Below are 26,057 nucleotides of genomic sequence, written 5' to 3' on the forward strand. Positions count from 1 at the left end.
CTATAATGTAACACTCATTTAAGGGAAAAGCTAAATTTGGGTAGGAGCCTAAGTGACACATTTAACACTAAGAACACACTAACAAAAACCACTGCAAGAAGGAACACAGGTAGCTGGCGTGTGAGAGGGGCAGTTCTGTAACAGACATGTTCAGTTTTGGTAAATGGCTATCCTCCAGTCTAAACTAATGATGGCATGAAAAACACCAGGGAGAATACATTCAAGTTAATGGAAACAAGTCTTTATTAAGTAACTTTTAATATCAGAAAAATAAAACTCTTATAATTCTCTTTACAGCAAATATATAATATCAGTGCTTTGGCCATCTTAAGTTAAAGGCCCTTTATCATAAAATATATGGTTTTAAACTTTACTCAAATTGAATTTATAATCCCTATGACTTCCCTACATATACATAACAAAAGAGTGTAGTAAAATTAGCAAATACTAAACTATATTGATAATTTATCATTCTTAGTTTGTGGTTTTTAGAAACAGTACACGCACCTAATATATGTCGATTCCTTGGCTTATTAGTTGCAGTGTACGATGCAACAAAATACAAAATACATGCTTGGTGAACATTCGTTCGTATCTACAAGACGGCAGCTAAAGATTAGGTTTCAATACTGACATTTAACTATCCTACAAGCAGTTAGCATTACATCATAATATGCCATCAAGGCAATTTTTATACTGAAAAAATCAAAATAAAAACCGTTATTTGTAAACTTTTATACGAAATGTAACTCTTCAAGTGGAAATAAAAAATAAAATTTGTCTATTTACTATTCAATACACATAGGATTTTCAATTTTTGTTATATTGAGAAAAAAAGCTCTTTTGTGTTGGGAAAATAATGCTTCAAAAAATAATTAGTAGAAAAACCCACCAGTATATTGTTTTTGTCCTTTCAATGCCAGCACAGATTTGGGAACATACTGAGGATGAAGTTACAGACATCCACAGGTGAAATGTAAAAGTGTATCTTAAAGAAATCTTTCCTCGTGATTGGAAATAGTTTTGAAATGAAGTAAACTGATTGAAGGTCATCACAGCTGCTTTTGTAAATTATGCTAAGGGCATTATTATCCCTCTCTCCCTCCCCTCCCCTAAATTACTAAAAAATAAAAATATATTTATAATGTGCAAGACAAATATGGATTGAACATAAAATGTTTCACATTTTGATCTATAGTCTAAAAATTAATCAACAGCTTGATCAGACTAATGAATGGAATGTTCGCATCCTCAATTATTAGCCAATATAGGTGCATCCCAAAGCCCTTCCCGAAATGGGAAAACCCAGGTGGTCATTTCCACATTCACCGAGGGAGGCAATGGGTAGGAATTCACAATCGACACAATTGCATTCCTGATCCAATGATCATACCAGCCGTGAGCATTCTGGGCGAGATGAAGGTCAATGTAGCAGTTTTTGTCCCAAATTATAACCAGTGATCGAGTAAACTGCCATCAGCCCTATTATTACCAATAAGTAATCACAATGCATTAAAAAGTTACTTGCAATCCTGCAGAATTAGGCATAAGTTGTTGTAAAATAAAAAACGAACCTGTTTTGTCAAAACTGGCAGTGTAAAGAAGGCAGCACTGGAAGTGTCTGAATCATCTGTAATGCCAAGTACCCTCCATAAACTCTTAATGTGGTTAGGCTTTGGGACCCACTGTTTTGAAATCTAGACGTATATACTTTTCTCATAGGCCACACAACCTATGATTATCTTCACTCAGCCAAGCTGAACTTCAGTTTTAGCAATTCTTATACAAGCTATGTCTCTGGGTCTACAGGATAGTATTAATAATTCAAACCAAACTAATAGACAAGAGACCACTTAGGTTTAGTGTTACCATAGCAGCCTTTTATAAGTTTACTAACAACTTTAGCCTAATCCCAATAAAGCCTGATAACAGTCATAAGAATTCATTAGGAAGTTTACTGGGGGTACCATTATACCCATGCCTTTACGAGTCCATATAGAGATATAGTATTTATGTATATATATATAGTTAAGAGTGAATCTGGATTGCCTGAGTAACAGCTGTCTGGCAAACTGGACATGATGGCGTTCTCTTTTCACAGATCTTGTTGGCACATTCCATGCAGAAGAGGTTGTGGCCACATGGAACTAGGGCAGCAATAACTTCATTCTCAAAGCAAATCACACAATCGTGCTTTCGTCTCGATTCTGGAGGTGAGCTAGAGGTGGAACCACCATTGGAAGAAGAGTAACTATTGGTACCATTAGAAAAAGCAGGGATGTATATTGGAAGGCCGACGTGGTTGCCTGTACTAGGTGGGTCGCTCCTAACCCTCCGAGCAAGTGGGTGTTCAATGCTCTCGGGAAATGTAGGAGACAGACGAGGAGTAGATGGCTGACTTCCTCTACGCTGAGTCTTCATGTTACCAGAAGGATCACTCCCAAAGCCAGAGAGTGGGTTAACTGGTTCAAAGGGGGTCCAGATAGTTTGAGCAGATGTTGGTAAAGAGTCAAAGGCAGGAGAATCAACCGCAAGATCTTCTGAGCCTACAGATGGTAGTGTATCTCCAAACCAAAAGTTCCCTGTGCTAAATGGGCTCGTTGGACTAAAGTCAGCCAGCCTATTGCTTCCAAAGTAGGAATCTGTGGAGCCGCTTCCCAGAGAACTGGAACTATCGTTTCGGTAATTGGAGATCATTCTTGCGCGGCTAGGAGGAACCGGATTGGAGGAGAGCCACGCGGAGCCAAGAGTGCCACCTTCAAAGCTTACGTCGGTACCGTTGTAATGGAAATCATTCTCTTCGTTGAGCTCAATATAGTTTCCTGTACGCATGGCAATATGCATTTCTATTTCTTCTCGCGCTCGGTCGACATTTTCGGGCATCCCTGTCACTTCAAAGACAGGCTCCTTATCTCTGCTTGGAGTTACTATGTATGTGTGGGTCTGCTGCTGAATTCTTTTAATAGTTGCTCCTTTTGGTCCAACTACCAATCCCACGACACGATAGGGGACCCTCACTTGAACGGTGGTTTGACCGGGCAGATTTGGACTACACGACAATCCTCCCAGGGCAGGGCCATTTTTGTTTCGAGATGCACGAATCATGGAGAAGTGCTCTGCAGCTGAGAGAATCTCTCTTTTGGCCATGGCAACATCTTCTTTCCGTCCAGTGACAACAAAAATGGGCTCCTCGCCACGAACAGGTGTCTTGATATATGTGTTTGTCTTGGCTCTCAGTGCTTTAATTTTACAACCTGTTAGAAAGAACATATTTCATAAGAATCAACATTTATGTCAATAATATTGATAAAGACAAATCACAGAAAGCTCCGTGCAAGCCAAATGTCTGCTTCTGGACAGCTGCGTTTTTGTTGTCGTTGTTGCTGTTGTTGTTTTAATTTTAGTTTTTCTTCATCATAAAAACTTATCACTAGATGAGAAAGCTTTCCTAACTCCACAAATGCTCCCTGGTCCTCCGGTATACTTGTGACCTGGTCTTTCACTTAGGAAGAGGCGGTGCCTCCACCAGGAGATCTTAGAAGTCATGCTAATTGTTTCCTTTCTCTTGTTATCAGTCACTGCAAATGATGCACGAAATCCTCTGTACAGGCAAGCTAGACCACAAGCAGGTCTGACTTTCAGAACGGTAATAATTAGCTCGCTTGCAGGATGTTGGTGGCAAAGAAAAAACCACTAATGCATATGTAAGACACTGACCATCTACTGTCTCATTCAATCTATACAAGAACCCTAAGAACTTGATTATTACACTTTTATTGATAAGGAAAATGAAGCTCAGGAAAACGGTTAAGCCCAGTCTAACTTAAAATCTATGGTCTTTTTGTCAGTCGAGAACCTCAAATTTCATACAACTATACTATAAAACAGAAGTTCTTTAACAGCTTTCCACTTAATTGTCATCTTTTAACATTACTCTTTCCTCTGTAAACTCACCTGATGAGCAAAATGCTCATGGCCCAAAGGCTGTCTCACATCTGCTGCCATCAGTTGAATGTGAGGCTTACTAAGTAAGGTATCCCCATAACTGTTTATTCTAGTTGTACGCAAGCACTAACTCAATTAACTATGACACAAAAACCAGTGAAACATGAATGCAAAAAGACACTGTACTTGTAGGAAAATTAAGATGATTATTTTTGAAAGTCTCAATAAATATATGTACCTTAAAGAAGAGAAGGGTGAATTATGCATGAGTGAGACGACTGTAAAGGCCTGGGGTAAAAAACTAACACAGAATGATGCTGCACTCACTGTAAAGTTCTTGCTAAATTCAAACGAAACATATTGGAAATTGTATGGAATATGGGCGCTGGATGGATTTTATTAAAAGACTACTCAGATTGGCAGACCCGCTCTCAAATGAAAGGTTTTGGCCCCAAATCCTAAATGCATTTAAGTTAAAATAAAATATCGGAGATGCACATACATGACAATCCATTAATTCTTTAATTGACTTTTTAGAGCAATCACCTATTACCAGAACCAACTACATGAGATTACAGGGCTTCAAAGTGTAACTTAAAGTGTTAAATGGACAACTGAGCCATGGGGTTATAGTTTTCAAAGATCTTACCATGAAGCTTGCTAGAATACATCTGTTCCCATGAATATATTATGTTATCTAGGTTCCTCAAAATGAAGAGGCCAGGTTTTTTTTTTTGTTGTTGTTTGTTTGTTTTTAGAGAGAGAGAGAGAGAGAGAGAGAGAGAGAGAGAGTGCAAACAGGGGAGAGAGGGAGAGAGAAAGAGGGAAAGAGAATCCCAAGCAGGCTCCATGCTCAACACAGACCCTGAGGCGGGCGGGCTTGACCCTTGGGATCATGACCTGAGACAAAATCAAGAGTCACTGGCTGAGAAACCCAGGTACCCTGAGGCCAGGTGCTCTTAAAGACACATGTCACACTTTGGGGGTGGTCTTTTTCTTAAATCTTTCCTCCCTTTTTTGCCCCCAATGAATTCATTACACATACAAACTGAGTCTTTACATACATCATTTCTAACCTGCTAACTGTAAAAGCTCCTCCTCCCCCAAGTCTCCCTGCCTCCAGTCCCACCTCACTCCAACCCATTGGCTATATTCATTTTAATCAAATGATGATTTCTAAATAAAGCACAGATCACATGATCACTTCTTTGCATAAAGTGCTTTAATGGCTCCCTTTTACCACAAGGATAAAGTCCAAGCAATTTGGCACACAAGGCCCCTCTTTACCTGGGACCCGATTACCTCTCTCTAGATCTCTCTCTTTACCACTTGCTTTTTCTCCTTCCTCACTTCTGTAACTCTGCAGTGTGCTCTTACCGTATTAAACTCCTTACCCATGCTCCCTTGCTTCTGTGACTAGAATGTTCCTTTGTCCTTGCCTCTTTACTCCCACCTCTGCTTGCTTTTTAATTCCTGCTGGCCTTCATATTTTAGTTTAGATGCCTCATCCTCTACAAAGGTTCCTATCCCTCAGGACTGCTTTGTGTACCTTTCTAAGCATAAGCATTCCCAAACCACTGGATGGTTGACTAGAAGTATATACCTTTAGGGCGCCCATACAGCAACGTGTTGAAACAAAGATTGGTTTCCTTTATAAACACTGGGCCTTTCTTAAACATATTGCTTTGAATGTAAGGTTTTTTTTGCTGAGCTTTTCAAGACTTTCATCTTCTAGCCCCACATTGCTAATGCAACTTTGTTGAAGGGAACTGATTATGCTAACTTCAATTGTAACATATGCAACACAACTTTCTTCAACCTACCATTGGATTTTTGGAACTTAACCCACACCTATTCCCCCTTTCAACAAACTGTAAAACTTACAAAGAAATGGCTTGTTTTCTCACTGCTGGATCCTAGGTGCCTATCATAAAAACACTGTTAGAGTCAAGATTACTCTAATTCAAAGATATTCATTTGAGAAGATTTGGCAGGGAGGGGCTAAAAGCAAAACTGCAAGGAAAGCATTTAGTGCAGTAACTGGATAAGGTAAGAAGGGCCAAGGGGAGGAAGTGGCTTGGGGGCAATCAAGAAATTACTTCAATGAGTTGAATTTATGCTACTGTAAAACTCAAAAGTTTTAACTACAAAGACTGCTGCTGTAGGGGTGCCTAGGTGGCTTGGTCGGTTAAGCGATGAACTCTTGATTTTGGCTCAGGTCATGATCTCACTGTTGTGGGATGAAGTCCCGCATTGGGCTCTGTGCTGGGCACGGAGCCTGCTTGGGATTCTCTCTCTCCCTCTGCCCCTCTCCCTTGCTTGTACGTGCTCTCTCTATCTCTCTCAAATGAATGGATGAATGAATAAATAGTGCTGCTGTAAATTTACATTTATAAAGAACTACAAGAAGATTGAGTTGATAGTGTTACTTTTGACTATAAGGCAATGCTACTGCTTTTGCTCCACAATAGAGAGTGAATTAGAAGACACGAGCAATAAAACTTCCATATCTATTTTTTTATATAGACTGAATCTTCAGAAGACTCCCTCTTTCAGCACAAAAGATGTTGCTTAGGGCTGTGAACCGAGAGCACTTTCCATTGGCCAATATGTGACTGATGGAGAGCTATCTAAGAAATTCTAAAAGGCTGTGATGTGAACAAATAACTAACTGTTCACATTATACATCCAGGGGAGTTATTGTTATTATTCAGATACTCTGGGCTACAATTTAACAAGAAGGCAGTCTGCTGGAATCACATTTCTAACAAAGAGGGTCCTGTTCATCCTGCAGAAAAACACTGGGAATTTCTATTAAGGACAAAGAGAGAAATAACCAAAGAGTTTGAGGTTAGTTCCTCTCAATCGAAAATTGAATTAAGTAAACTTCTCCAAATAAATACTTTTGAGACTAGAAGCAACCATCAGTCGCACGATACAACACTTTTTAATACCTAGTAGGAAGAAAATATGCCTAAAGGTACCCAGAATGCTATCTGGCCTAAGGCCGGTACTAACAAAGAGGTGTTTAATAACTGGCTCTGGAGGACTGAAGACAAATATTTTGAGTGGGGACCACTTCTGAGATAGGGGAGTCAGATAGGCCTATCCTGCCCCAAAGGACTGTGTACTTATTTAGGTCTTCCAGGTCAGAGGAGGTAATGGGAAGGCAGCAAAGCCCAGCCCCTCTAAGCCACTGCCAACAAAAATAAAAGAATGTATTTCTTCTCTCTCCTAAATTTTCTAAGACAGTTTTAACACAACAGCCTCAATTTGGATTAGGACTACAGGAAACCTCATCAATCATAATGTTGTTTCTATAGAAACATATACACTGAGGTTCAAACAACCAACCCATGATTTCTAGGAATGAATGAATATATATATATATATACACACACACACACACACACACACACACACACACACACACACACATACACACACACCAAAGTTGGGGACAATCTGACTAGGGAGACTTCTAAATAGGCAACACAAACTAAAGAAAAAACAAACTTGTTTTATTATTTTATAGGTGAAGGAGGTCAAAGGTTTTTAGAGTATTTTAGATTAAGTTTCTATTTGCAAAGTCTAAGATATTTAAAAAATCATTGAAGAATTTATAATCTCAGAGTGGCATAAAATTCAGAGGCCATAAAAGTACAGATAAATTAGATTACACTTAAAAAATCTGCTGCATGGCAAAAGTCACCAAAAATAATTTAAAGAAATAATTATTTACAACTTATACCACAAATGGCTAATTTCTCTCTCTTACATACATACATATACCTGCCCTACGTATCAGAACACCAAAACCTAATTTAAAAAAATAAAAGAAACTGTTCACAGAAAAGGAAATCTACAAATGGCTATGAAACATGAAAATTCCCATTTCCATGTGAACTGAAGGGTGTTTTTCCACCTACAAGAATATCAAATATCAAAACAAGTATCAAAAACAGTGCTACTAAGAACAGGGAAAAGGACCTTTATATTTAGTTGCTGGGAGTATGAACTGCCCAAGGGCAGTTTGTATTATTTACCAAAATTACAACTGCATGGATCCTTCTGCCCCTACAGTCCCACTCACAGAACTGATCCTGCAGAAATACTTGCACAGGTATAAAATGACCTTTGTAGTATATTACTTAATTATATTAGCATGAGGCCAGTACAGCTATATAATGGAATACAATGCAGTCATAAAACTGGTTCACTTAGGGGGACAGGGTAGAAAGGAGCCTTAATTTTCCTCCACACTCTTTATTATTTTAATAATTTTGAACCGTACAAATGCATTAGTTTTTTCCAAGAAGTATGATTAAACCAGAAAAGTTTTTTAAAATATAAAGAAATGACACATTTTACTGGACTTAGCATATATATTCATTAGACTTTTGGCTAGTACTGACATTATTTTAAATTGTATGAACTGCAGGGTAAATGATTTCATAACCGGAAATCTGAACAAGGCTTTTTAATTCTAAGAGGTGAGGTCTAACCATGGTCTTCTTACAGCTACTGATAAAAAGAACAGATGTCAAGCTTTGTACCAGAATGTGTAGATGTAGAAAGTGTAGAATGTTAAGAACTAGGATAGCACAAAGTTTTAAAGTTGTAATTCTGTTTTGATTTGGAAGTAAATCCCCCACATGAAAAAGTCTCCAATCTAGCCCTAGTATACGAACTCATTTCCCCTTTCTATCTATATCACTTGGCCGGGGCTGGGTTTGCCTCAAAACCCTGGAGCTGTGGCCAGATTCATGGCCTTCTTGCTCCCTGGTGAGCAGAGGTCTGGTCCTGCCTTGCTTCTGCAGAGTAAAGAGAACCTCTGCTGCCAGAGGCCTCAGCAGTTAAGAGGGACCCGTCTCTCTCTCATTGCTGGGAGAGGAGTTAAAAGGAAGAAAAAGAACTGAAACGATGGATGTTCGGGGTTTCTCAAACCTGGGGTTGCAGTATCAATTTAATAGGCTGTAATCAACATTAAAAACAACAATTAAAATTAAAAACCATAACAAAACCCAACATGTTCCAAATATTTCAGTAAAACACGTGTAAGAAGGGCTGCAATGCCAAATGTTCTTTTACTGGGGGTGGGGTGGGGGTTATCAAAGAAAAGTTTAACTGAAAGTAGTAGAGAGATGTGATGTGCTCTGGACAGCCTGCGAACAAGCCAACAGTCCCCACTGCGAACTGCCTATGGAGACCTTCTGGCAGGACACTGTGGGTGGACTCTAGGAGCTGGAAGGAAAATGGAAGGCCCAATCCAGAAATTTTTTTCTGTTCTTTAATTTTGCTTACTATCTGCCTTAGATTTCTAATGCTGCCAAAGTTACCACACACAGTGAAAGGTGGACACATCTTCAATGACAGCAAGGGGTTTAAATTCCATCTTGTAGGGGCAAAGAATCTTTTTTTTTTTTTTTTTAATGTTTAGTTATTATGAGAAAGAGGGAGTAGGAGGGAGGGAGGGAGGGAGGGAGGGAGAGCGTAAACGTGCGCGTGGGGGAGGGACAGAGAGAGAATCCCAAGAGGGCTCCATGAGGGGCTTGATCTCAGGAACTGTGAGATCATGACCTGAGCCGAAATCAACAGAGTTGGACACTTAACCTACTGAGCCACCACATGCCCATTTTTTTTTCTTTCCTTCTTCTTCTTCTTCTTTGTTTTAAAGAAACAAGCCCCAAACGTTATGTGAGTTGTTGCTGATTTTTCACAGAGTATTTTGTTTTCTAGAAGTTCACTGTATTTTCCATTCACTTCATAAATTAGCTACATATACCTTAACTTAAGGTGACTTGAGAAAGCTAAACACCAAAATTGCATTATGCGTATATATCCACTTTGGGTCATCCTTGGCATGTACCTTTATTCAAAACTTCCCCCCAAGAGTGTTGTTTTAAGGGAAAAGAATCCTACTAGGATATCGGTGTAGTACACACACACACACACACACTTTAAATAAGTCGTGGTGGTGGTAGGGCGCCTGCGTGGCTCAGTTGGGTGGCTCTGCATTGACAGTGCTGAGCCTGCTTGGGATTCTCATTCTCTCTCTCTCTGCCCCTCCCTTGCTTGCAGGCTCTCACTCTCAGAACAAATAAACATTTATAAAGAGATAGACAGATAGAGAGACACACAGACACACAGATAAGGAGGGGGAATGAAACTCTGTGAGTAGCTCTTTTACCTTTGAGAAAATTAGAACTCCTTGGCCTGACATTAAAACCACCCGCTGCCCCCCTCCCCCACTTCTCTCCCATCGAGTAGCCATAACCCAGCTTCTTCTAGACTTTATCATCTCCTAAACATGCCCTGTTCCTCCTGTTCCTCTTCTGTCTCTGCTCAGATACTTCCCTAAATAATGTGGAAAACCCATAGTACTTCTGCTCCACACCTTATAGCTTCTGAGTAACAACCATGGCCGTTTGGAAGATGAGGCTGTACATGTGAAGGCTGGCTCTATGAACTCAAAATAGTACAAAGGTGCAGACTCATTATTACTGCTACCACATATGAATCTTCCAAGGCATAGTTTAAAGGAAACAATGTAAGAAGCAAAATACTGATCATCTCTAGGCCTGGGTCTTAAGTCTATCACCAGTTTCTCCCCCCTCACCCCATTTCTACTCCTGGTTTCAATGTCAGGTCATTCAACCTCTAGGTCCTTTCTGATGCTTACATTTTTGACCAAGTCCCTCTTCTCCTAGGAAAAAGTCACTGTTTCTTTTTTAAAGTCGTAAAAGAACTTGGGACAATCAGATACTACCTTATTTCATACACATATATCTTTTCTTCCTTTCCTCAAGGGAAAGTAGGTTGAGTAATAATGGTTGGGAACATTGACTTCAGATGATCACTAACCAGCTTTGTGAACTTTAGCAGGTCAGTAAACCTTTATCTTTCCTTCATGGGTGAGGAACTACGATTAAAGATACTTTTCTCACTTGGTTCTTACAAGGATTAAATGAAATCATGTATTAAAAATGCTTATTACAATGCCCGTTTTTCAAGTAGGTGGCTCTGTAAAGGGTAACTTTTTTTTTAAGTATTTATTTTTGAGAGAGAAAGAGCACACACATATGTGAGGGAGGGAGGGGCAGAGAGAGAAGAGGACAGAAGATCTGAAGTGGGCTCTGCTGAGAGCATTGAGCCTGATGCAGGGCTCGAACCCATGAAATGAACTGTGAGATCATGACCTGAGCTGAAGTCAGACGCCTAACCTACTGACCCCACCCTGGCTCCCCAGTAAAGGGTAACTTACAAGACTACCCAACCATGCCCAACCACTCTTCAAGTATTTCCTGAAATAATAATGATAAAATAAAAATCTGTAGCACACTTTTCAGTTTTCCAAACTTGTCTAGATTTATTCCCATTTAATCATCATACCAGTGCTTTAAGAAGGGCAGGAAAGAACCTGAACTGCTCAAGATCTCCCAGCGGGAAAGTCAGATCTCAAATCCACGTTGTCTTAACAACCCCACATGCCTCTTATGACTCCATACTATTTTTTTCTAAAAGCACTGGAGGAACATATTGTTTCATGTTTCATGATACATTAGAGTTAAGAGGGGATCCTATTCCTTGAGGGATAGTCCAGACACACTATTCAAAAGCTCCTTTAACTTTACAGGAACTCAATTTCGGTATTATGTTTTCAAAGACTGATGGGTATCAGCTAAATCCCAATAAGAGAGTGTTTCTTATGCATACTAACTTAACCCAACAGTTACATTGTTTAGATCAGCAATGCAAACTATTCATAAATGCACAGTATCATAAATGCTTTCCTTTCTAGAGTTCAAGTGTCCTTGTAGCTCTTCTAGTCAAAATCCTCAAATTTTTTGTGAATACAGTCTCACTGTAGATATCATTTTGTCAGCACTTCAAACAGCTTCATTATTGTGATTTTAGTTTTGTTATTATTGACTTTTAATGCCTTAAATCAAGAAGGTTGCTACTGGCCATAAAACAAAGCTCCAAATTAAGTTCAGGTTGACTGGCTCCTTACATAAAGGGTTGGGGGATAAAAGCAAGAGGGAAGAAAACCCCAATTACCACATTATGGAAATTCAAACAGGAATAGTAAAATGGCAAGTCTAATCCAACAATCCAGTTAAATACAATAAACATCACAAGCATCTACCTTGCTTTGGGTACTTTATCAAGGATGCAAAGATGACCAAGATTCAGTGCTGCTCTCACTGACTTGTATCAGTTTCAAGCACCAGAATGATCTGATGTCTACACATGTTCATGTACAGATATCAGTCTCTCTTCTTTTATTGTAGATAGTATTCAAACCTTCTGTATCTTTGCTGATCTTTTTGTCTGCTTGTTCTACCACTTACTGAGATAGCAGTGTTTAAGTCTCCAATTCCAGGAGATTGAGACCCTGGGTAAGTTACTTATATCCCCATAGATCTGTTTCCTTATCTGTATGGTGGGAATAAGAATGGATCAAATGAGACGATACACTGTCTCACACACTTGAAGGTTTATAATTAAAAAAAAAAAAAAAAAAAAAAGTTGTTTGACTTTGAATCAATTTTCTATAGGAAGTTGAGAACACTTAAAGGATTTATCTCCTGAAGATAAAACTTAACATTTTGATTATATAAAGCATGCTGAAATATTATCAACTTTACTGAACTTGGAGGGGATATGTTGAAGTCAATCTAACTGGGAATCTGAAATCTGGTATACTTTTGCATGATTGTAGGGACTCTTTTTGGACAAAAATCAGAATGTGAGAGCACTAAGAAATAATCTAACTCAACCTCATTTTATACATGAAGAAAACCGAAGCCTAGAATTGCCCAAAATTATGAACTAGTAACTCCTAAAATACATCATTCTCTCAACCTAACTTATTTTTCTAGTAGATTCTTAAGGAGTTAAACAAAATCTAAAATTCCCCTTCTTTTTTCACTTAGACAAGAGAACTGAAATACTTAATTAAAAAAAAAAAAAAAAAGGCTCATATTTAGCCTTTCACCAAAGCTGAAACACCTAGATAAGGGTGTAAATTAGAGAAGAAAGCTAGAACAATTCTCCTAACTGGGGATTTTAAAATTAGGATCATGCACTTTAGAAGATGTTAATAGAAACCTTAGAATTACTTCTATTTGGGTACCATATAATAATCAGATTCCTTTGTAAACTTTAAAAAAAAATATACTGTGGACCATTTAGTTAGTGGTGTACCCTGGGAAAAACTTACTAAAGTGACAATTTTCAGTTTCAACGTAGTATGTGCTCAGAGTACAAATCTAGCAGAAGATTTATAAACTTCACCCTGCCTCATATATAATTTATTATGTCTGTACTTTCAATTGTGCTATGAATCTGTACTAATGACATCTTCTCAAACTTGATCCCAACAACAAGTGGGGGATAGAAGGGGCCAGGAAGAACAAGTCATTGGAACAGGTTCTTTTCCCACAAGAAATGCTCAGTAAGGTTAAGTGATTTGTCAAAGGTCACAGGCAACAAATGGTGAAACCAAGTCTTTAACAAGTTTTTTTCTAAACTCCCAAGTTCCAATGTCCTTTCCTACAGTACATTAAAATGGTACTGATGGCAAGGGAGAAGGTATGTCAAAGGGAAGATGAGTGGTAAGGAAAAAGGGACAGTAATAAAAAGATCAGCCTGAAATGTAAATACTGTTAATAATAGCAACCCTTTTGGGAAATTTTTTAGTTGTTTGGAACTATTCCCTCCCTACACTCCTCCAATGGTGTCCAAAAGATCGACTACGTCACACTAATCTTTAACTACACCTGCAGTTTTCATTAAAGGACTGTCTTTATAATTTCAAGGCCAATCTTATTATTCCATGGTACTTTATTTGTAGTCAAATCAGGATTCTCTGCATATAATGAATTGTAATTTTTGCTTACTGGACAAAGGCAACAAACCATGCCCACATGAATTGTTCTTAAATCCCAAACACTGGCATGGAAGAGGTTCTAATGTTATGCAGTGCTCAATCACAGAATAAAGACTCGAACTGTCCAAATGGCACTAGGCTGTGCATATATTCAATGTAGTATAGTTGGACTTGGTAATACTAATACTAGAAAATTATTTTAAAAGCTTAAATATCATATTTAATCTTTAAAAATGTCCATATGGTACCTAATGGTGGCATGGGGAAAAAAGTTAAAAGTAAACTCAGAAATTATGGTCTAAAAGCCATCTGGGAGGTATTAAGATGTAGTTTAATAAGAATAATAAAAAAACTATCACTTTGGAATTACCTGATGATCAATGGGGTTTTAAAATAGATTTTCCATAATCTACCTGGAGTTTCCTAAAGGAGGTTTTAAACTGCAAATACACTTACCTATTTAGTCTCTTATGAACATTGTTACTTATTTTTTCATTTGGAGTTCAACTTCAAAAATTCTACATGGCCTAAATTACATTAAAAAATTCTGTAACAATCCCTTTGATCATAAAATAATACTGTGGTAGTCACTATAGCTGTTCAGTAATATTCTGGCTCTCTTCTGTGGGCACATGGTTGTAATGGACCTTCTTACCTACTTGAAGTTAGGTGTGGCCCCATGACTTACTCTGATTAACAAAACAGCAGATGTAATTATTACTTCCGGGTCTAACATTTAAAGACCAGTATGTCCTATGCTACTGTCTCTTATTCCGCTGGCACATGGGAAGACCAGCTAACACTTGAGATGGTGGCCACTGCACTAGCCCGTGTCCCTGAATAACTGAAATGAGCAGAGCCCCTGTGAATAAGAAATTACCCTTTATTGTTTTAATACTGAGATGCTGGGGTTCGTTGTCATCACAACATAATTCAAATCTATCCAGACAGAAGTGCCGTGTAGCCAGAAGGCATTCAGACATCAGATGGTTCTAGTTGTTACACGTTAGAAGAATATAATGTGTGAAACTGCTAAAGCCAAGAAAGGTAAATGAGATTAAAAAGTGGTTCGACTTAATTTCAGATTTTACTCAACAAAAACAATATGTACTTATCGCTTAAAGTTTCATGTGTTTCCATTTATTTGTATCATTCAGTTTCTAGAGGTATTATCGATAAGGTTACATCCAGCTGAAGAGGTATCTGAAGCCTAGGGAGTTTAAGTGACTTGTCCAAGATCACAAAGTGAGTTACTGACACAGAGTAATCAAATTTAGAAATTTTAATTTCTGATTGTAGACTCTTTCCAATATACCACAGCTGAGCAGAGACTGTTGAGGGAATTCGGGTAGTTTTTTATATTAAAACATATATTCTGAACATTTTTGTATTCGGTTTAAGGCAAAAGTATCAAATCTTTCAATCTGTACCAATATCAAATTCATTCAAAACCAAATCCACAAAATATTAAGCACTATCTTATAACTAAATACTATCTTTCCTTGAAAACTTAAGATATAAGAAGAGCTACATAGAATTCCAACCCATAAACTTTGTTGAAAATTTTCCTAAACAGGAATCTCTAACAGAGTAACAGTTCCCATATACTTGACTCCCTGGATCATTTTTAGATTGTTGGTAACCAGGGGGTAGAAAATACACCCTTGTATTACCACCTTATTTTCCATTTCCTCCTAGTGAATCCAAATAGTTCATTAGCCGAATGAGCCAGGAAGAAAAGGCAGTAGATTCCCCACCCATTTGCAAAACAATAATTGAACCTTTCCCAATGGTCCCAGAGCTAACAAACTATTATCAACTAAATTTAAATTTTAAAGCCTAGAAGTTACAATATAAGCTTTGTAAAGCTAGCAGGTATATAACACAAATTAACTTTCTGAACTATAAATGACAGTGAATTTTTAGTTAGGCATATGAGAATGAGAATATTAGAATGATAACTGTGCCTTCTGGGTAGCAGAGACATCAAAATTTTATTAAGTAAATTGGTTTGGAGAGTGAGGATATTTGAAGTTATCTATACTAGAAATACAGTATCCCAAAGATTGGGGAAGAAATTAACTCAAATATCATTAACCTTCCTGAGCAGGATGCTTGAATACAGAGGCAGCAACTTAATCTTTGATGTCAAACAAACTGGTCTAAATCCAAGTTCCACTTTTTTTTCTTGGAGCAAGTTATCTCTCGGAGCTTCAGTTTCTACACCCATAAAATGGGGATAACGGCCTAGAAGGATTACGGTACCTGACAAAGAGAAGGCCAATAATCCCCCCTACTCTATAAAAGAAAAAGATAATGTACTTTAGCATTGTTCTGAAACAGTTTCTCCTCAAGAAATGTGTATTTCTTCTTGAATAGGGAATTTATGCATGGCATGACCTAAGTTTCTCTTTTTCTTTTGAACAAACATACACAAATAAGCATATACCTTATTTCAATTATGTTAAAACTTAAGAGTGGTTCTACCCTAATAAAATGGGGAAAATTGTCACAAGGATGTGTTTATGAGATATTGAAACAATGTAACATATTCATTATTTTAAAAGTGACCACACAAATAACCACTGGGAAATCAGTGGAGACAGAGTAGCTCAATAAAGAAGAAAACAATGTCCGAAGGGGTCTAGCTCAGTGACAGCCAAAGGTACAGAGCCCACTAGAGTGTAGACACACACAAAAAAATAGAACTCCAATTTCCACCGTTACCTCATTCTTTAAATTTTTTACATGTTTTTATAGTATATATCAGATACATATCATTCATACATAAATATACAAACTTTGGAAGTACGAGATTAATTTTTTTGACAGGATGTACAATCAAAAAAAGCTGGAGACAACTCTTCCAGGCTATGAGGCAAGAGAACAACATACATATAAAGTCACTATTGAAAATAGATGAAGACCCATGTTAAGCTCAAACAGTAACACACACCCCCTATGTTACAAATTTCTAAGACAACTGAATATATGACATTCAATATTTACTTATAATGTAGTTAAGAATGGGTATTGAGTTCTATTTTAACTCACTTTTTAACCTAACTGGACATCAATGGCTGTATATTAAACCTCATATTAACCACTGCGAATGTGTCTTGTGGGTACTATGTTCAACAAAAGTTTAAGTTTTAAGTCTGTTGTCAGGTTTTTTTTTTTTTAAGTTTACTTCATTTATTTTTGAGACACACACACAGACACACACACACACACACACACACACACACACACACACACGAACGGGGGGGAGGGGCAGAAAGAAAGGGAGAGAGAGAAGGCCAAGCAGGCTCTGCACTGTCAGCATGGAGCCTGATGTGGGGCTTGATCCCACAAACTGTGTGAGATCATGACCTGAGCCTAAATCAAGAGTCAGACACTTAACTGACTGAGCCACCCAGGCTCCCCAAGTCTATTGTCAGGTTTAATCTCTAGCCCATATTCTAAAACTTCAGTGCTTATCAAAAAGCCCCTTTATTTAGCTCATGGCTTTATTTTACAGTATTGTTGGTTTCAATATGAGATGCAAATCTTAAAAAAATGGGGCCAATTTAACATTTGCAAATATGGGAGTGCAAATATGAGGTCAACACTGACAACTTTCATCACTATCAAAAGCAGTGGGTTGTTTTTTTTTTTTTTTTTTTTTAAAGATACTGGAACCAGAGGCCATCTACATGAGTTCTAGTCTATATGACTCAGAATTCCATTTGTCCTACCCTTTGCTTCAGAGCTGAAGTCAGAAATGTCTCCATCTGTGTCATATTTATTTCCAAAACCAATTAAGAGATGACAAACAGAAAATTACGACTTTAGGTAATGAATAAAACGGCAGGAATGGATAATCCTTAAGAATGAAAGTTTAGTTCATCCAAAGCAGACAAGTAAATTAAGTGATTTGCCCCATTTATTCGCTTGGAGAAAAGAGAAATTACCACCCCATAGAAGGATGCAAACATTAGAAGTTGCCTTGTTCCCGGTGGGAGTGGGAACACACTTTACAGGTTTTGTTATGGTGCTGGCTGCCGGGTGGAGATGGGGAAGGGGTCAATGATCCACTAGGCGCATGGTTCAGAACAGGAAAAGGGGGACAAGACTTTCTGCTCCTGAGATAAGATAGCGGATGATGACATCCTTTTAACAGGACTGTCAGCTCTGGGAAATATTAAGTGCAAGAGAATAGTCAGAAATTTGTCTCCATGTCCTAAGACATAAATAGAACCACATTTCCTTATTAACCAATGAGCACAGCCCAGAAAAACTAAAGATTTTATCTCATTTGCTGTAATTCAGGAGATGGCACAAAATAAAAACTCAGAAATGAATTCAGTTTACTTTTAAATAATGGATTTGTATAAAGACAACAGTCTGTGCAATTAGGGATCATTTTTTAGTGCTTTAAATATAGAAAAAGACAAAAGTTTGTATTTAACTAAATATACAAAAGATATCATTATCTTGTCCTTAGTCAAACTGGCAAATAATGTAAATGTTCTTTTCTTTTGTTATCCTAAACTGTAAGCACACTAAAGCAACTTTTGCTCAGGCAGTGCAATCCTAGTATAGCATTTAGTTTTTCGTACTTTGGCCTGAATAGACACCTTCCCAGCCTCTTTTCGCCACACTCCTTTTAAGACCCCAAGTATCAAAAACAAAAACAAAAACAAAACCCCCAAAACTTTCTAATCATACTTAGAGATCATTTCTCCACACCTTTCCTCACATTGTTCCTCAGTCCTTCTCCTTCTTCATCTCCATTTAAGTCCTATCCATTCTCCAAGTCCCTACAGGGTTGATGTTCTCACAAGCCATGTCTGTCACACACTCACTACAGTGAGTGCCATTAAACGACATGTTAGTTTAGTGCCATTCCACTGTTTATTAGACTCCTAGTTTAAGGGCAGCAAGTTTGTCTGAATCAACCTCACATTCCCAACTGCCATAAACCCTCACCTGGCAAAACAGAAGCTTGAAACAGCAATTCCTTGATGTACTTAATTGAATGGCCAACTCATTTTGGATTTATAAATTGAGATGTTACAGTTTTATTCTATATAAGGTGAAACAGCGCTCTCCTAAATTAGTATCTTAAGTATGGCAAAACAAAGAACAAAAAAGCCCCCAAGCCCATCCAAACAAGACAAAACAAAACAAAAACAAGGCATCTGAATCTTATTTACCAAACTATAGGAATAAATTCTCAATTGAATGGTACCAGCTTCGAGCAGTGCCTTGAAAGTACTAGTCATCAGGCAGTCTGAAATAAGCTATCTCCTTTATCCAGATTTCAGACGGGTTTTTCTTATTAAAATCCGAGAGGTAAGAAATGAGCCAACTCTGACATTTGAAACCACCATTTCCACAGACCTCTTATTTATGTGTACTTTAGACCACTTGGGAAAGATGAGATCATTTAAGCAGCAGCGCCATTATTTCTCTTTATTTGACCCCAACAATGCTCTCAACCTAACAGTAAAGAGACATGCATCAACCAGGCTAAGCTATATTGAAATAAGGCAGCTGGGGTAGTATTTACTCCTTTAGTATTGAAGGGGAGGGGCTGGGGGGAAGCTATACTAAAGAGCAGAGGACCTTCCCTAAAAATGTCGGTTACAGAGGTACTCTGGGCATCCCCTTCCCCCACCTTCACAAATCTACTCCTGGAATCTGAGACATAGGTCCTTTGTCTGAACAATGTGGGAGGAGTCTGTCTGCAGTGCTGGTGTGCTGGCAAGTGAAGAGAATTTACTGAAAACTGTATAATCGCATAGAGTTCCTTAACTCAATTACCTTACTGTCCATTTTCTCTTCATCGTGTCCACTAGAGTAGTTCTAAAAGACAGCCAATGTGGCATTTCGAGAGTTAAAATGTATCAAAGGGAATACAAAAAGATCAACAGAGTTAGGCTGCTCTTCAAAAGCTAAGTTTCTGAATAGCGGAGGGGTGGAGGGGGGTGATGGCATTACCCACCACTTGAACATCCCCTTCCCTCTCGACTGAGCTCTTGTACAAAGCCTCCATTCCTGTCAGTTTCTTCGTCTGAACAAGCTGCTCCCTAAGGTGAGCTGGGTACTGTCGGCTGCGCAAACTTGCAATCTCGCAGCTTTCCGTGCACAACACCGAATCCACCACCGACCCGACCTTTTACCACCTCACTGAGGTTTTTGGTGCCACGCCAGCCTGGTGTTCCACGAATACAGCCCGAGTTAAGTGAACACCACCGGATTGGGTGCCTCGAGAAACTTAACACCTTTCACCATGCAAAACGAGCGGAATGCCGTGGGTTTTCGCAAGGTGACCCACCTTCTCATCTTATCTACCCACGGTTCCTCGCAGACCCCTTCGCGATGGATTTGGGGGACTCGCCGGGTTCAGTGTTGCAGCCGGGAGCTCGCCTCTTTCGGCTCCCCCACCCACGCCCGGGGCCATGCCCAGCTGGACTCCCCTCCTCCCCGCCGCACTCACCCTGGCGACCGACAATCTCGGCGACATGCTCGGAGCTGGGCACCGGGACGCACTCGGTGGTGTTGACGCTCTTCCTCCGGAGCAGGGCCGCCTGCTCCCCGTTTAGGGCGGCCGCCGCCGCCGCCCCGCAGCCGCCGGGGCCGTAGGCGTGGGACAGCATCGCCGCCATCATGCCCTGGGCATCGTCCCCTCCGTAGAGCACCCCCGCCGCCGCGGCCGCCGCGGCCGCCTCCCGGGCATCGAAGCCGGCGGCGGGCAGCAGCACCGACCCCAGGGACCCGCCCGGGATCGGCTGGGTCTGGGAGGTGGCGGTCGCGGGCGGCGACAGGAGCAGCAGCGACTGTCGGTCCTCCTCCTCTGCCTCCTCCAGCTCCTCCTCCTCCAGCAAGTCTCCGTCCAGCTCCGCTTCCTCCCCCTCCTCCTCCTCCTCCTCGTCCTCCTCCAGCTCCAGCTCGGCCGCCTCCGGGGCCCCGGGCCGGCCGGGTGGAGCCCGCTCCTCCGGAGACAGCCCCGCCGCCCGCCGGGCCTGGCCCTGCGCCGCCGCCGCCGCGGCCCGAAGCGCCGGGGTGCCGGGCTCCGCCGGGCTGGGGTCTTCGAGGCCTAGCGCGGCCAGGCGCTCCCTCAGCAGGAGCCCGTCCCCCTCCAGCTCCGGGCCGCCCGCGGGCGGCGGCAGCGGCGGCGGCGGCGGCGGCTGCGGCAGGGGGGCCGGGGCCGCCGCCAGGGCCAGGGCCGCGGAGCTGCCGCTCGGCATCGCGGCGGCGCGCTGTCAATGGCGGCGGCGGCGGCAGCGGCCGGGTCAGGCGCGGCGGGCGGCGAGCCCCATGGCGGACAGGGCTCGGGCCCTGCTCAGCGCGCAAACACCTTTCCTCTGGGGAGGCGGCGGGGCTGGCGACCCGGGCCGAGGAGCGCCAGGGCCGCCCGGAGACTGGAGAGGGCGGGGTGGAGGGGCAGAGGAAGGAGGCAGAGGTAGGTAACTAGGTGGGTGGGTGGGGACGGCAGCGGGGCGGGCTGCTGGAGGTGGCAGCGGCTCCCCTCTCAGGGTTTCTTTTGTTTCATGGCCTTAACCAGCCCCCGGCGCGCGCGGCGGCGGCGACGCCCCACGCCGCTCTCCGAAAGAAGCCGGCGAGCTCTGATTGGCTGCTTTTAATCTCTGGGAGCCCGCCCTCTGCTCCCCGCAGCCTTCTAATGCCTTTCCCTAGCCCCACTCCCTCACCCTCTTCTCGGGCCCCGCCCCACTCCTCCCCAGAGCTCTCTGATTGGGTGGTCGGGACAAGCCAGTCCCCGAAGCCTTTTCCTTCCGTCCTCTCCCCTCCCCCCTCCCCTCCCTCCCCTGTCCCTACTGGCTCACGAGGAGAGGGACTGTGATTGTTCGCTTTACACGTCACTCATTGTGACGTACCCAGGAGGGGGCGGGGAAAAGTAGGAGGGACGAAGGCGCTGTAACAGGCTGAAACTGGGGCCGAGCAGGGGTTTTCGCGCAGGCGCGTGCAGCTGCAGCGCACAGCTAGGTTTCTTCCTTTCTCCTCGTCCCACTTGCCCACAAGGGTCGGGTCTTTTAGGGCACTGTGTGAGCGGCCTGGAGTGGGGTAGTCGTGGGCACGGTGGGCGTTGTTTCCCCGGGTTGAGAACGAGATTACCTTCTTTCAGGATAAGGGCCTAGGGAGAGTCATCGGAGGAGGGGCCAGTGAAGTGTCCTCCTATCCAGCCGTGGGGGTGGTTTGCTGAGCCGCGTGGCTTCTGGGCCTTCCCTGAGCGACCCGGGAGCGCTCCTCCCTCCGGCCAGGGCCCTCCCACGCCTGGCTGGCCAGGCTTCCAGTGCCAGGAGGCCGCTGGGTTACTGCGGGAGCCTTGATGGGCCGAACTTTCGATCTTTGGGGCTTTTCAAGGAAATTAAGTCATTGTTTCCTCCTAGACGAGAGCGTCTTCCCACAGTATGGCCCGGGTGATTCCGGACCGTGCTATCTTTTCTAAGAGGTTTATTCTTAAATGGCTTGTTAAAAACCAAACCTATTACTTTCCAGCATCTTAGGCCATGCCATAACCCCCACCCCTACCCCAGGTACCAGTTGGGTCTCCCCAGGTCAATCTTAACCCACGTTGCCCTAAGAGATATAATGTGAGCAACATAGTGTAATTTTAAGGTTTCTAGTGGCCCCATTATAAAAAATGAGAAGAAATAGTAGACTTGATTCATGTTTAAAATGTCATTTCAACATACAATCGATATAAAATTAGTGAATTGTTTTATAGTTTTTTCAGTCATTGAAAATGGTGTGTATTTTACTCTTGCATACACTTAGCATATCTCAGTTCAGTTCCCTTCACATTAGTCATATTTTAAGTACAAAGTACAAGGACCTCTGGACCTCTTGATTTTTGAAATATAACTTGGGACCCTTTCTACATTGGATTTATTTATGATATCTTGCTTCAAACTCAGATCTTATGAATGAATTTTAATTGAGCACCTACTCTTCTAAGTTGTCTAGAATGTTCCAAAGCCAGTACAAGAGAAAGCTATAAACTATGTCTTCTCTTTCTCTTGTTTGATCCCTTACGGTTACCTGCACAATCCTTACTCTAATTTACCCCACCCCTCCAATCAAAGGCCTAGAGAATTTTAGCTAAGACTAAAACTTCCCTGTTACTCCAAGGTTTTCCTAGACTTCATATTCTGTATGTTGCTTCTCTAACAACTTATTTGTAGATCTAAGCTCTGGAGCAGTGATTTCACCCCTGGATGTACATCAAAGTCAAGAAGGGCTTTAAAAAACGATAAATGCAGAGCGGGGAGAGGCAAACTCTGGGTATTTGGATTTACTAGATCTGGAGTGGACATGTTTTTAAAAAGCCACACAGGTTCTTCTGAAGCTCAGCCAGGGTTGAGAACACCAATCTAGGGTGTGGTTTTGGGTTTACAGAAGGAATTTGCTATTAACTGTACTGAAAATTGATCTTTTTCTCCCCTACCTTCCCAATTAGGTACAATTTTCACTGATTTATTACACCTACACCCTTTGTGAGATATGCCCCAAGGACATATTATTTCACAACATCTTAATAATATACCAGTGAATAGCTCGTATAACTCAACATTTACTTAATAGAATATACAAATACTGTATATTTACTGTCTGATATTTCAGTTTAAACAATAATCATTTGAAGGGTAGATCATCTAGCAAAGCAAATCTCATCAAGGGTGAAAATCGAAATATGCAGTGGCCACTCCCAGGATACGTTGGTCATTGGCAGAAAATATGTAGAAGTACAAATGAAATTCTCGGAAGTTCCTTTCACCACCTCTTTCCATGAGTTGTCATGTAATGCTCATGCCTGGGTCCTAAGTTCTCTTCCCAAGGACCCAAAGCAAAAGCGGGAGTGATCCTCTGCCGACCAGTTTTCTTCTGAGAGGGAGAGATGTGAAGAATAGATTCATACAGGGAAGGTCCACTCAGCTAAGATTTTTTAAAATGCTAAATGGTTTAACTTAGGTGTTCATAATATAAAAATTGCTTTCTGCTTCATTCTCACGTAATAAATGAGGTTTCATTAAGTTCCCATACACAAATGTATGCATTCATGCATTAATTTATACTTGATCAATATCGTGATTTATGAACAAGGTAGGCGATATTGAAGCTCACGGACCTTCCCATTTGGGTCTAAATTTGTCTTGTATTAAATTTTGTTTAGGAAGCAAATTTAAGATTTGCTTCTGCTCTAAATATATGCTTGGGATTCTTTCATTTAAATTCACTCAACAACCCAATCCTTTCTATCCCAGCCACACAACACACTAATTTGTCCCTGAGTAGGGTTTCTCTTTCATTCCTCTGCTGCCTTTATGAGGTGGGTTGATACACTGGGGCAGAAGAGTTGCTTTAAGGATCTGAGGACAAAAGGTGAACGACAGAATTGGCTACATTTTATCAACTCACAGGCTGACTGCTGAACTAGCCTTTTAAACGTATCTAATTATAATGATTTTAAGGTTGGAACAACTGTACACTAAACAAAGCTTAACAAAGATGTTGGCCCTGGCAAGAACACAGATTATTAGCAATTTTGCAGCAATTCCTTAAAGACTGCCACAAAAGTGCCCACAAAAGCACACTGAAAGATGCCACTGAGACCCTCATCTAGGACCCAAAACTACACATCTGCTTCATTTTAAGGCAGGATAAGTTTCTTTAGGATAGGACGTCCTGTGGGAGTGGCAGTACCCAGCCCCAAGTAAGTCTTTTAGAGCATGACAATGACCATGTCCTCGTGCTTGAAATGGCTCCTAATCGACTCTCCTACCTGAAATTCCAGGCCTTCCACACTCTGGTCAGTCATTCTTCCAAGTGCTCAAAATTGTTACTTAAACACATTTAAACCTTTCCTACATTAACAAACAAGAAGTGATCCTTGATGGCATCCCTCTTCCTGTCACCACTCCTTTTTCTCCAAATCCACTGCTCCAACAGTTGTCTGGTTTTTTTTTTTTTTTTTAATTAAAAAAAAAAATGTTTATTTTTGAGAGAGAGACAGAGCATGAGCAGGGGAGGGGAAGGGAGAGAGGGAGACACAGAATCTGAAGCAGGCTCCAGGCTCCAAACTGTCAGCACACAGCCCGACATGGGGCTCGAACTCACCAACCATGAGATCATGACGTGAGCTGAAGTGAGATGCTTAACTGACTGAGCCACCGAGGTGTCCCTGTCTGTTCTTCTCCACTGCACTCTGCTGTGCACCCATGGGCTCTTGTGGTTTCCTTGAAATTATCCTCACCCTGTCCCTGAATTCAATGAGCACTGTTTATCCTTCCTCAGCTTAACCTTTCCATGGCAGGATTTGACACCACTGACTGCTCCTTAAAAGCACTTTGTTTCTTGGTCTGCCTTCTGCCTCCCTTCCTGCTTCCATAGTCCTGCCTCGTTGTCTTCTGCAGGCTCCGTGTCCCTATCACTCCCTTGGGTAGTCATCCAGGATCTGTCTCAGACCTAAAATCTTATCCATTCCCAAGATTTCTGTTACCTTGTTGACAATTTCCAGATTCCTGACCTCTTCATTGAGTTCTATCGATGTCTCCACTTGGCAATTCAAGTTCGACCCCAATTTAAGCTCCACTTCCTAAACTGAAATCTCAGTGAAAAGCCATTTTTTAGCTTCATACTCAAAATCACCACTATCTACTCAGTTCCTCTGACCAAAAGCCTGGTAGACATTCTTGACCTCCCCTTAACCTGCATGCCCTGTAAAGATCAAGTCCTGTGGGTTTTACCTCAACTCCATCTATCTTTCTGGATTTTTACCACCATTCCCATAGTCGAGGCCACCATCATTTACATCATGAACTATCACAATAGTCCCCAAACAATATTCTTCTATCCAGTCTTTGCTGCCCTCCAATTCATTTGCCATGCTGCAGCTGAAATGATTTTAATTCAGGTTTACTTCTTCCACTGCCCTGCTTAAAATCTTTGCTGTCCTTAGAATAACATCTTAATTTGTTAACATAACTTATAGCGTCTTTTATATCTGGGTCCTGCCTACCTCTTTAGCCTGATTTCATGCCATTCTTCCTCTTTCATTCTTCCCCTCTGCCAAAGAGGACTTCTAGCAGCCATTTCTATGTATATGATACGTACTTTATTATGCCTTCAGGCCTGAAATATGGCTCTCCTCTGCCCACTCTTAGCTAACACGTGCTTGTCCTTCAGGGTTCAACCTATATATCACTTCCTC

General features: G+C 41.2%; 1 protein-coding gene across 1 annotated transcript; it reads right to left on the reverse strand.

Moving 5' to 3' along the window:
* Positions 1 to 219: 219 nt before the first annotated feature.
* Positions 220 to 21,448, reverse strand: MEX3C (mex-3 RNA binding family member C). Its single transcript, XM_045459604.1, has 2 exons — positions 20,325 to 21,448; positions 220 to 3,254 (listed from the first exon to the last, which is right to left on the reverse strand). The coding sequence occupies exons 1-2, from the start codon at positions 21,073 to 21,075 to the stop codon at positions 2,029 to 2,031; spliced, it is 1,977 nt and encodes a 658-aa protein (XP_045315560.1). The 5' UTR covers positions 21,076 to 21,448; the 3' UTR covers positions 220 to 2,028.
* Between the last annotated feature and the right edge of the window lie 4,609 nt (positions 21,449 to 26,057).

Source organism: Leopardus geoffroyi, chromosome D3 (assembly GCF_018350155.1).
Source record: "Leopardus geoffroyi isolate Oge1 chromosome D3, O.geoffroyi_Oge1_pat1.0, whole genome shotgun sequence".
Lineage (NCBI taxonomy): Eukaryota > Metazoa > Chordata > Mammalia > Carnivora > Felidae > Leopardus > Leopardus geoffroyi.

Excerpts from the sequence above, each read along its gene's own strand:
- MEX3C (XM_045459604.1), bottom strand. The coding sequence starts at position 21,075 with ATGCCGAGCGGCAGCTCCGCGGCCCTGGCCCTGGCGGCGGCCCCGGCC. Across the intron at positions 3,255-20,324 it reads CGAGATTGTCGGTCGCCAGG|GTTGTAAAATTAAAGCACTG; the intron begins GTGAGTGCGGCG and ends TCTTTCTAACAG.